Here is a 12570-nt window from a genome sequence, read left to right as displayed (position 1 = left end):
GCTGGGGAGAGGGAGGTCTGGGCCTCCCTTCTGAAGCTGCTGCCCCCGCGACCCGACCCCGGATAGGCGGAAGAAAATGGATGGATKGATGGATGGACTTTAATTGCTGGATGTTCGGCCCCTCAGCTGTTGACCTGCAGTAACTGTGGCCCCCAGAGCAGTTTAGTTGATTAGCCCTGCTTTACAACTAAACATTGACCCTGTTTCAACATTTTGAGATCTGTTGATGCCATCAAATCAAAATCCCCCCACCCAATAAAAAGTACAATGTTAGACTGTGAATAAAAAATGTAAATTTTTGAGATTTGCAAATCATTGCGGGTATTTTCTAACTCACAAAATCAAAATTATTTTAGTATGCGCATGGCAATATGATACCCAATACTTTGCTGGGGTTGGTGTCTAGCCGGAGGATAGCCATTGCCAGGGGAATGGTGAGGCGGACGTAGTTCTTGGAATCCTGCAGGGCTGGGTACTCGGTTAAGATGAGGTAAATCCTCATGGCCTCGACGTCAGGAGGGGAGCGCGGCAGCTGAGGGATCAACAGACTCTCAAAGCTCTTGGTGGCCTGAACAAGAGCAACGACAGAGGCCGAAAAGGTTATTTACTGTGCACTTTTTACAATGCAGGTTAGAAAGACTGACAGTAGGATTCAAAAATTATAAATAAGCAAGAAAATGTAAGATATATTTTTAAGTGGGATCTTATAAAGCAGGAGGAGAAAAATAAGACTTAAAAAATGTAGGGAGGGGCTGAAAAGTGGTTTGAACCATGGCCCGAGTTCAGCCACTGATTACAAATTCATATTAGCTTCAGTGAAACAATTCCCAACCCTAACATTACGGAGCCATAAATAGAGGTTATGACTCAGTCCTGCTTTTTCTTTTTTTTGTTCCCAGTCTTTGGAAGAACTTGATGTACATTCAGAATGAATGAACTCTGGCCAGTGGTTTCACAGGAAATGTTCCGTGACAGTGCACGGTTTCTTGTTTCCCAGCTATTTTATGAAGCAGAAAACACCTAAAAGCAACATTTTGACTTCAGAAAACACTAAAATTATTATTGCCAAAGTGGCCCTCTAACAGAACTTTGACAGAAATCAATTTTAATTACAGAAAGTGACAGGTTTTACAAAGCAGGAACTAATTTAAAATTGCTTTAGTTGGAACAAAAAACTATTTTTAATTGTTTTATTACTGCCCTCTGTCAAAATGCAAAAGGCAGCAATAACAGTTTGGATTTTACTGTGTCTGTGTGTAACTGTGTGGCATTTATCGAAACTCTCAGAAATTAAATCACTGGATGTACATCTACAACTCATTACCCATCGAGATGGTCGCTACAACTAAGTGACCGCAGCCTGCCCAAAAATGGTCAAACCTCAGAACTGATATAGTGACAGAGTCGTTCACAACACATAAGGTACTTTGAGCGTGACTTCTCGCAACGTCGTATGAGACTTGAACATTTTTTAAACATAAGATGATTTTAGTGTGAATCTCTGGCGGGTGATTCTTTTCAAGAAGTGCTAGGTCTTTAAAATTCCTTTGATTTTCAAAAATAGGATTTCTTCCTGCATTGCTGTCTTGCTTTAATTAAACAGCATGGCTCAGTGGCAAAGAAAAGCTTAATGGAAGCTTTAAGCTTTAAGTCAGAGAGTGAAAAACACAAAGACATACCTGCTCCAGGAGTCCAGAAAAGGCCGGTTTGCTGAGAGCCTCAAACAGGATTCTGACAGAGTTCAGATCGATGCCTGGGATTTTTGGGTTGGTTTTGAAATGAGTGTCATCACTGAGAAAAAAAAAAACAAAACAAAAAACATTCCTGACATGCCTGTGACCTCAGACAGAGAACTCATATAGGGTCAGATCTGTGCAAAATATTATATATAAATATTATGTTATTATATAAAAAGAATGTGGCCCGCCCTGTCATGCCCTGGGTCGTCTGGGAGTCAGGTTCACTGAACCTGAGGCAGATGTTGTCATGTTTCTGAGTACAACATTAACAGAGGTTTAAGTTGGGCTGGGCGATATGGCCTAAAAAAATTAATAAAACTCATATTCGGCTCCATTGTTCAACTGGACCATAAGTCCGTTATTGCAGAAAAAAAACGCACATCCTCCAGCACGTTCGATATCTTTTCACGCATGTTGTTTGTTGTAAAGGTGTGGCAAGGAAACTTCGGCAAAATATTTGCGGTTAGGTAGCACATACCTGGCGTCCAAAGTTTTCAGCAGCTGAATAAAGCCGGGTTTTTCCACTGTATAAATAGGCACCATATCTTTTGGGATGTAAAACGTGACGGCATCTGTGATGGCTTTCCACTGGGCACTCGTCTTTTAGTAGGGAACGCAGTTTGAAAAGGATTCCCCTAAGGTAGCTTGTCTTTTGGCGGTGCTTTTGGGGCTGCTGCTAGCTTGAGTTTGTCGTAAAGAGCAGCATTTCTCCCACTCCACAGAGTGCCTCTGTTTCAGGTGTTGGAACAAGTTTGTCGTACTCCCCGCTTTTGGTAGCAACAGCCTTCAAACAGATTTTGCAGCGAGCTGTTTGTTGCTCCGAGTCCGCAGTTGTGAAACCGAACCAGTTCCAGATAACTGAAGACACGGTGCCTTTTTTGGGAAGTAGTTCCTCTTTGCTAGCTTCCATATTGTCTGCGTCTTGAGGGACGGGACAGGCGGGGTGAAACCTAACTACAGACCTCTGAACTATGGTAGCCCCAAAGAGTGCACAGATTTCCCCAAAATTAAATTGTTATACACAGCAAATTCGATTGAATCGATAAAATCAATTTATCGCCCAGCCCTAGGTTTAAGCATCTTTGATTCAGCTTTGAAGGCTGAGGCAGTAAACACCACCTGATTGACACAACCAGAACCAGGCCTCAAAAGGGACAGACTGATGCCGTTTACAGTTTAGTTAGATTTTTTAATTGCTTTCATTGTGTTTTATGAAACCTAACCTCTTAATAATTCCCATTGAGTTTCAGCAGAGTGTATGTTGTTTTTTGTTTGTTTTACTTTAGATGATTGCAGAGCTCTGCTTTTAATCCTGTTGACTCATGAAGTTCATTCCCAGGATGTGATAAGTATCTGCTGATGGGTTCACCTAAAAGAACTGTGAGTTTTACGTAGGTAAAATATATATTTATTATATTACGTAGGTCTTTCATTACTAAAAAGATAAAATCTTTTCCATACCAGACAGCTATGTGTGTGTTTTGCTGAATAAGAGTAAAGGAACATTTTGAGAAATCACATCTCAGGTGTTTTGCTTTCACCTGAAAAGATTAACTTGAATAATGAACCCAATGACTTCTAGTCATGCAAAATGAAGAACATGTCTTTTTATTTGGCTGACAAAATAATAAAAACTTCCTGCTTTTTATAAAGGGGGCTGCTTTTATTTCAGTAAAATGATCAGGATTTTTTTTTATATATATTAAAGTAACATTTTTTGTTCCGAGTTAAAAGAATTTCAACTCAATTTATCTGCACAGTAAAATGTTATAAATTATCTAAATCGCTCTGGCTTCTAAAAGAAAAAATGCTATGCATCTGTACACATGCACATCATTTTCTAAAATGTTGTGCTCATGTTTTTTTAGGTTGCAAATATATTTTGCTACACGGGTATATAAAAAAACAACAACTCAATAAGACCAACTTCAAAATATCTAAATAAAAGTTCTAAAATACTAGAAGCAAAAGGTGCTTTAAGGGCGGAGTTTTCTGTCAAACATTTTGTTTAGTGAAATTATGTAATAACTGTGCTTACTTTCCAATAACAAAAAAAATTGCAACAAAAAAAATGCGGTTTCAAACAATTACTAACCACAGTGACACTATAAATACAAAAAAGTACCTTTGGTCCAAGAAGCTGGCGTTCCAACAAGCCGTGGAGGAGAGTTGACTTACAATATCACTGAAGGCAACAACAGAAAACACATCAAGTTAATAAAAAAAAAGTCAAAGTGCATTATAAGTGTTTTGTGTCAAGCAAAAAACACTGGATTGAATTTAATTTTAGAGAAATTCTGGCTTACTTTGCAACACTCGAGTCTGTGTTGTACATCAGCTTTAACCTCCACGAGTTTAACCTTTCATAGCTGATTGGGGAGAGACTTTTATTAATATTAACCACTCTGAAGTCCTCTTGGGCCGCTGAAGTCTGCAGAGACAAACGGAGGTACTGTCACAAACACACAGGACTATTAACACAGAAACCACCAACGTGTGTGAAGCTGGTCAGTCATCTATTTTCTTTAGAGAAATAAATAAGCTACAGCTGAGGTCTAAACATTGTGCTAAGTGGTGTGTGGTTTTTAGGTCTTTAAAAATTAACAATACGGATTAAATATTTTAAGTTTGAGCTTAACAAGGGCTTGAGTTCTTCCACATGGATGGGTCAAAGCTCAGACATGAGCGCCACCTGGTGGTGAAACACGAAACCTTTTGGGGCCAAACTTGGTCAGATCAAATTTTTTGGATCTGTAAAAATGCACAGCAGCTAAAATTATTTCTTTAAAGAGAAAAAAGTGCAGACAATAATAAAAAATAAATAAAATAATTAAAGAACATTACAAGCGTGAGCGTATAGAGTGTTTATGCGGAAACCAGTGAATCAAATTTTATGCCTTTTAATGACCTGCAGAAACCTTGATGAATGTTTCCAACAGAAAATCAGACTGTACCATCTGAAATTTTATAGCTTTTCTTACTAAATGTTGAAAACATTTACAATTGGAATGCAATAAAGTTTAAGCTGCACATTAAAAGTGTGCAAATTAATGAATGCAGCGTTTTGATTTTTATTTAATTTTTTTTAAATGTGGTGGCCAACAAAAAAGCGTGATCACAGAGAAGATCGATACAAGAAATCATTTCACGTGAAACATGTTAAAAGCTTAAATCCCGTACCTGGTCGTTGGAGTACAATAAGAAACTGTGGTCTCCTCCACAGACGATTTTAATCACTGCATATCGCTTTGAGTCTGACAAAAGTAAAGAAAACAATGAGTCAAACCTAAAGTCCTAAAAGCTCATCTGAAGAGGTTTTACAATAAAATAAACACTTTATTTCTGATCCATCTTATAAATAAAAACCAGTCTGTGTTGTAACCATTTATCAGATCAGATTTTAAAGCAGGTTGTTTTGTCTACAACCTGCAGCCTTCTTTATAAAGCCCTAATTGAAGCATCAAGGTGACAGAGAAAGACTGATCTTCTGCTCACCTCTTTGCATATTCCCAGTTAGGAAATTTGTTTTGATAGGAAATGGGCTTCTTGAGTCTCCCAGCAGGCCCGTACCCAGTTGGCCGTGACTGTTACAACCAAACGCATACACCATGCTGGAGGATGGCACTAACGCCAACGTGTGGTGCCTGGCAGCAAGAGAAAACCGAGTTTCATCACGCAGAGAAAGACAAAAACTCTTCAGAGTTACCAGTTTTTATGTCAAACATTGGTAATTTTAAAAAAACATGGCTGCAAATAACTCCTATGTGAGTTTACTGTACATCTTATAATTATTTTGAGAGCGGTAGGAACAAGAACATGATTTACTCTGGGTTTATTCACGTTCAACAGATTATCACTGGTTATGTAGTTTGGGAACAGATGCTACCTGCCACAGGTGATTTGAGACACCTCAGTGCCCATCAGTTCCAGCACCCGTCTCGGTAAAAGTTCGTTGTTGGTCGAGCCGTGACCCAGCTGGCCCCACGACCCATCACCAAACGTAAACAATCCTCCATCCTGCCACAAAAGCAACCCAGCATCAGACAGAAACTTAAGCAGGAGATCGACTGAGATGAATATGCACCCATTGCTCAATTAAGAGCGTTCCAACAACTCTGCAAGCTAACAACTATTTTAGCCATTGTTTTGTTTTGGCACAAAATTTCAAGCAAAGATAAAAGAGGAAAATAAATCCCTCAGTATAAAGTACTGTTTCTACCTTTGTGAGGGCTGCTGTATGCTCGTCTCCACAGCTGATGTAAACGACTTTCTGAGACCTCAAAAACTTGATGTGACACGGAACGGCTCGATCTGAAAACAAAAACAGGCGGGTCAGGCAGCCGGTTCGGATGTTATCAGTCCATTAAATGGATGTTTTTAGCAGTTATCGGTCCCATAGAATGGCTTCAGACTGTCCCGACAGTGTCCCCTAGTGGGTTACCAGTGCCATATACATTGGAATGCAACAATTTGCTACAGCCGGAGTCTGGTCTAATTTATCGTAGCCCATGTCATTTTCTCTAAAATTAACTTTAGTGGCTTTATGCCTCATACTAACCAGCTGACAGTCTGAAGTCATTCTATGGGACCGATAACGGCAAATAATATCCATTAGGATAACATCCAAAGTGGGTGGGTCAGGTCACACTCCCACACTTCCAGTAGTCTGATGTACAGTGGTTTGCAAAAGTATTCATACCCCTTGAACTTTTCCATATTTTGTCACATTACAACCACAAACATAAATATATTTCACTGGAATTTAATGTGAAAGACCAACACAAAGTGGTATACAATTGTGAAGTGGAAGCAAAATTTTACATGAATCAAAACATTTTTTACAAATAAAAAACTGAAAAGTGCGATGTGCAAAATTATTCAGCCCCCCTGAGTCAATACTTTGTGGAGCCACCTTTTGCTGCAATTACAGCTGCAAGTCTTTTAGGGTATGTCTCCACCAGCTTTGCACATCTAGTGACTGCAATTCTTGCCCATTCCTCCTTGCAAAACAGCTCAAGCTCAGTCAGATTGGATGGAGAGCGTTTGTGAACAGCAGTTTTGAGATCTTGCCACAAATTCTCAATTGGGTTTAGGTCTGGACTTTGACTGGGCCATTCTAACACATGAATATTCTTTTTTTTAAACCACTCCATTGTAGCTTTGGCTTTATGTTTAGGGTCGTTGTCCTGCTGGAAGGTGAACCTCCGCCCCAGTCTCAAATCTTTTGCTGACTCCAACAGGTTTTCTTCCAAGATTGCCCTGTATTTGGCTCCATCCATCTTCCCATCAACTTTGACCAACTTCCCGGTCCCTGCTGAAGAGAAGCACCCCCAGAGCATGATGCTGCCACCACCATATTTGACAGTGGGGATGGTGTTTTCAGAGTGATGTGCAGTGTTCTTTCTCCGCCACACATAGCGTTTTGCATTGTGGCCAAAAAGTTCAATTTTGGTCTCGTCTGACCAAAGCACCTTCTTCCACATGTTTGCTGTGTCCTCAACATGGCTTCTGGCAAACTGCAAACGGGACTTCTTATGGTTTTCTTTTAACAATGGCTTTCTCCTTGCCACTCTTCCATAAAGACCACATTTGTGTAGTGCACGACTAATTGTTGTCCTGTGGACAGTTTCCCCCACCTGAGCTGTGGCTCTCTGCATTTCATCCAGAGTCACCATGGGCCTCTTGGCTGCCTCTCTGATCAGTGATCTCCTTGTTCGGCCTGTAAGTTTAGGTGGACGGCCTTGTCTTGGCAGGTTTACTGTGGTGCCATACTCTTTCCATTTCCGGATGATGGATTGAACAGTGCTCCGTGAGATGTTCAAAGCTTGGGAAATCTTTTTATAACCTAAGCCTGCTTTAAACTTCTCCAAAACCATATTCCTAACCTGTCTGGTGTGTTCTTTGGACTTCATGATGCTGTTTGCTCCCCAATATTCTCTTAACCAACATCTGAGGCCGTCACGGAGCAGCTGTATTTGTACTGAGATTAGATTACACACAGGTGGACCCTTTTGAGTCATTAGCAGTCATCAGGCAACTTCTGAATGCAATTGGTTGCACTCAGGGAAAAGGGGACTGAATACTTTTGCACGTCGCACTTTTCAGTTTTTTATTTGTAAAAATGTTTTGATTCATGTAAAATTTTGCTTCCACTTCACAATTGTATACCACTTTGTGTTGRTCTTTCACATTAAATTCCAGTGAAATATATTTATGTTTGTGGTTGTAATGTGACAAAATATGGAAAAGTTCAAGGGGTATGAATACTTTTGCAAACCACTGTATTTACAGAAAGTGCTCAAAGTTATAAGTAGCAGAACAGTAGCTAAAAACTAAAAACAGCGTAAAAATACTAAATTACAGCAAATTGGCTGAAGTAGATTTAAAAGAGAAAAATGTTTTTTAAAAAGGAATTGAAGAGAACTCAACGTGTGTGGGAAAAATTTGGAAACAAATTTAAAATTATTTGAAAAGTATAAAAAAGTGACAAAAGTCACAGCACCCACTTCCTGAACGAGTTAAATATTTTGATATACGAACGCCTAAAATCGCACAAAGCAGGCAGAAACAGTTATTAACAGTTTATCATATGTTAGCAGACATACTGCTACAAAACAAACAAAAAAAAAAAACACTGCTCCTTCCAGCTTGAGATATTTTATCTCTTTTTAAAAAACGTGGTGCACGATTTCTAACCAGCTGACTGCCATCACCTTGTTTATCATTAAGACCCAGTTGTCCCGCTCTGTTTTTGCCCCAACCAAACACGGCTCCGGACAAGGACAGGGCAAAGCTGTGGTCTCCTCCAGCAGTTATCTGGGCCAAAGGAATCCCTGCCAGAGACTTCAGAGGATGAGGAGACAGCTTGCTGGGCTCTCCTTTCCCCAGGCCCAGCTGCCCGTTGGTGTTCTGGCCCCATGTGAACAGCTGGCCGTCTGAGAGAGAACACACACAAACAGGATGCACTAATCTAGAAATGACGACGAGGATGTCCCTTCTGAAGTAAGAAACAAGTAAAATGGTCCTGGTTTAAATTTGTAAAAAAAAATAGTTCATATCTGTAAAACTGACTCCACTTTTTGTGTTTGCAAAGGTAGATTAGCTGGGCAGTCATCTTAAGTTGGGTTGAATAGAAGTGTATGAACCACTGGTTCATGGATGAACACATACGCACACACAAGTGCACACATGAGCAGCTACATTATGTCATTATGCCTTTCACGGTGGTAGGAGATAAAAATAAGAGTGAAACTTGTGAAGTACTTTTCAAAGCAAAGTGGATTTAGATATCTATTTGGTTCCAGAAATTTTAATTTGATATAGACACAAATAGAACAGGCGATATATTTTGAGATCCTTTATATGAACAGTGCAGCTGTGTTCTAAGAGAGATTGTATTTTTCACACCTCTAGAAAGTGCCATGCAGTGCTGGTTCCCACACATCACTTGGGAGATGCTGTGATCACACAGTCTTTTCACCAACCTGAAGAAAACAGAAAAAAAAACAGCTTTTATAACAAATTTATAACTTTTTGATTAAAGTTCTTAATTCATCAAACGGATAAGTCAATACAACACATTTAAAAGCAATTTTGACCAATTTTTGTCATGCCTGGCAAAATGTTTAATTCTATAACGGAGAACTAAACAGTCACCTTGGAATCCGAACAGCAATCTCCACAGTTTCCAGGCCCAGCTGTCCCCCTTCACAAGCCCCCCACGCAAACACCTGACCCTGCTCATTTATCGCCATCGAATGGGCTCGGCCGCACGAAACCATCGTGATCTTCTGGGTATCCAGAGCCACCACCAGCTCTGCGAGGAGACAGGAAATAATCACACACTCAGGCAAAAAGAAAAAAAAAAGCTTATTTAAAACTCACTCGTTTTTTTTCCCCAAGTTCACTTTTGTTTGATTCAAAAATAATTATTTGGGTCGACAATTCTCATTCGAAAACAAAACAATATTTTATCTTTACGGCTCCAAAATTCAAACGTCACATCAGTGACATTCCCTGTCTTGTTCAAATAGAGCCAGTCAGAACGCCCACAAACACCCAACCTATGTGAGGAATTTAGCAAAAATGTTTTTCCACTCCAAACCAAAGGACTAAGAAATAACAGATTATAAGTTAAAACACTTTGGACATACATTTGTTTAAATCTGCACTGAGAAATGAAAGAGAAAGCACAAGGTGTACACGCAGAACAAATAATTAAAAACAGCTCATGCAATAATTTTCTAATGTGGAAGTTTAAAGAAGAAAATTAACTATAAAATCCTTATGGTACAAGTAACAAGATATATATTGATATTTTTCTGTACAGCTCAATTAAAAATGGATTAAAAAGGAATTTTTTTCACCTAAATATGAAGCTTTTTTAAATAAGAAAAAGCTAAGTATTATAAAGAGGTTAACAAACCAAATGCTTATAAAATAATTATCATATTATCTCGTCTCCAAGGCTTTTCTTTTAGGGTTTACTTTGCAAAACATCTTAAAAGAAAGTTCCAAAGATTTCTGTGTTGTACTTATTGTTACAGCAGGCTCACCCACATGTCTGAACAATGACACAACCCACACATATCATAACAACACAAACCAGAGCTTTCTACCAAAACCAGGACTAGGATTGTGTCATATTCATGTAACTACGAGCTGCAGATCTTCTGTAATCCAGACTATAAAGCACAGTTAAAGATACTACTTGTAACCAGACTTGCTTGGACCTGCAAAAAGCTTTTCATCTCACCTTCAGAAACACTGTGTACACTCTATAGAGTCAAACGAGCTTCAGTGTGTTTGTTGGGCCTATTTTAACCACAAAGGAGGCTTAAAGAAATTAGCCAGATACATCAGTAATGTTGTCTTTGTCAACAAAACGTGATTACTAAAAGGCCCAGCAATCCTTGAAAGAATGCATACGATTCATGCCAGAAATTTAAACTAAAATGATCTTAAAATGAGAAAGGTAGATGTTTTGGTCAAATCTTTATATTTTATAATAGTAACAAAAATAAATAAATTGCAACAGATCACCATGAAAATTAAATCAAATTACAACAGAGCAGTCCAGCAGGACGATCCAACATAAAACTACGAACCTGATGTTGCTGGTATCCACTGTTGACACTCAGTGCTTACCTGGGGAAGTCTCATCCCTGTTGCGGCCCAGCTGTCCACAGCTGTTAGAGCCACACGTATACACGCTCCCATCATGCAGCAAGAAGAGCGTGTGCTGCCCGCCACACACAACCTCCTTCAGCCCACGCCCACTGAACACATGGCAGCTCCTCGGCTCAAACACGGGGTTCCTCTCCACGCCAATCCCCAACTGTCCGTCCCTGGCATTCCCCCAACACAGCATGGTGGTGGGAGGAGAGGAAATGAGCAGCAAACTAAGGAAGAGGAGGAGAAGGAGAGAGCGATAGCCAGATGGAGAAAGAGAAGAACTTTCAAGCCGTAGAGCAGCTCCGCTTTCTCCTCTTTGTGTAAAGTCCAACCCTGAAAGACACAAAAAAAAAAAACAGCACAACTTTCATCAGCATCATAAGAAACACGTGCTAATCTATGAAAGTCCTGACAATCATGACGAGTAAGCCATTTGTTTGATTTGTACAAGAGAAAAGCACTTATATGAAATTTAAAGCAGAATGTTAAAAGAAAAACAAAAAAAAATGTCTCCGTAAATTACTTTGTCACACAAATACATTCAATTAATGTTGCTGTTATTTTAGTGTAAACAACTTTAATATTTAATCTCACAATTCAAACTTGTCAATTCTATAATGTGCTGGAAACTGTCTCAATTTCAACAAAATATTATTTGAAATAAGCTTTATAATACCCATCTAATGTAAATTATTCAATTGGGCTCTGTTGGTTAGATCACACAATAAAATAACCTAAAAAAATACAAAATAAAAATAAGCCAGTATGGGAATTAAGGCCTACAACTAGTCAAGAAAGGAAACAGCGATTTAATTAGCATTACAACATCAATAAGTTAACGCCTTGTTTCAGCAAAACAGAGCTTTAATTTAATCCGGAAAACAACATAAATAATATATATTAACAGAGCCAGCATTGCTAATACAAAAACAACAAGTCACGAGAACTTAAAGCCTCCAAAGTCACAAGATTTTGTAACCTCAGTCCTTCGTGATGATGCTTCAAACCTGTTTAGTTTGTTTATGACCTGCGGATTACCTTTGTGAATCGTCGCGCACTGCTGCTAGTTGCTGTTTAGCTCAGTTTTCCTATTTGAACGACAAACGCTTTATCCATGTATTTAGGACGAGTATCATAATATGCTCAGTTTTGACACATCTAACTGCCCCCTCTGGTGTTTCCCTGAGCTAGCTTAGTAACGGAACCAAAACAACACACAAGCTAGGCAGAGCTAGGTAGCTAAAGCATCTCAATGAATATAAGAGCCAGCAGATTTGCTCTGGTCACAGTGATTGTTAGATATACGGATACCTCACAAAGATTGTTCCTTTTAATAAAAACGAATAACAGCGTATTTACCTTGGAGAATGCATCTTGAATAAGGGCGTTCAGGTTTCGCAGCTCAGAATGCAAACAAGGAAGTGTCAGCTTCTTCTTATCGCCGCTGCCGGTGTTGTGTCAAGATAAGTATCCCCTGAAATAATTTGAGGCCCCTCTCTCGGGGGCGCGCGCAAAGCAGGAATAGCGGTTCTGCGCATCGAGAAAAAAAACACAGTAATGGTCAGATGTTTTATGTGAATGCTTTGTCTTTACATGAACTGAACAAGCTGCGAGATTTTTTTAATGCTTGATTATTTCAGGTCCTATCACGTATCTG

The 12570-nt window shown here is 39.3% G+C and overlaps 1 protein-coding gene across 2 annotated transcripts in view; it reads right to left on the bottom strand.

Moving 5' to 3' along the window:
• herc3 (HECT and RLD domain containing E3 ubiquitin protein ligase 3) overlaps positions 1–12379 on the bottom strand; it is a 26010-nt gene extending 13631 nt beyond the window's left edge. For both annotated transcript variants that reach the window (XM_014007787.1, XM_014007788.1), the window contains exons 1-13: positions 12273–12379; positions 10887–11246; positions 9396–9555; positions 9147–9223; positions 8453–8674; positions 5959–6050; positions 5626–5756; positions 5235–5383; positions 4920–4993; positions 4046–4170; positions 3865–3924; positions 1680–1791; positions 379–568 (exon numbers count right to left, since the gene is read on the bottom strand). In XM_014007787.1, the coding sequence (XP_013863241.1) occupies positions 379–568; positions 1680–1791; positions 3865–3924; positions 4046–4170; positions 4920–4993; positions 5235–5383; positions 5626–5756; positions 5959–6050; positions 8453–8674; positions 9147–9223; positions 9396–9555; positions 10887–11109 (1615 nt within the window). In that variant the 5' untranslated portion in view covers positions 11110–11246; positions 12273–12379. The remainder of the gene's footprint in view (positions 1–378; positions 569–1679; positions 1792–3864; positions 3925–4045; positions 4171–4919; positions 4994–5234; positions 5384–5625; positions 5757–5958; positions 6051–8452; positions 8675–9146; positions 9224–9395; positions 9556–10886; positions 11247–12272) is intronic.
• Between the last annotated feature and the right edge of the window lie 191 nt (positions 12380–12570).

This window comes from Austrofundulus limnaeus, unplaced genomic scaffold (assembly GCF_001266775.1).
Source record: "Austrofundulus limnaeus strain Quisiro unplaced genomic scaffold, Austrofundulus_limnaeus-1.0 Scaffold44, whole genome shotgun sequence".
Classification (NCBI taxonomy): domain Eukaryota; kingdom Metazoa; phylum Chordata; class Actinopteri; order Cyprinodontiformes; family Rivulidae; genus Austrofundulus; species Austrofundulus limnaeus.
The sequence above is the reverse complement of the archived record's forward strand: the minus strand, read 5'-3'. Positions and strand labels throughout refer to the sequence as shown.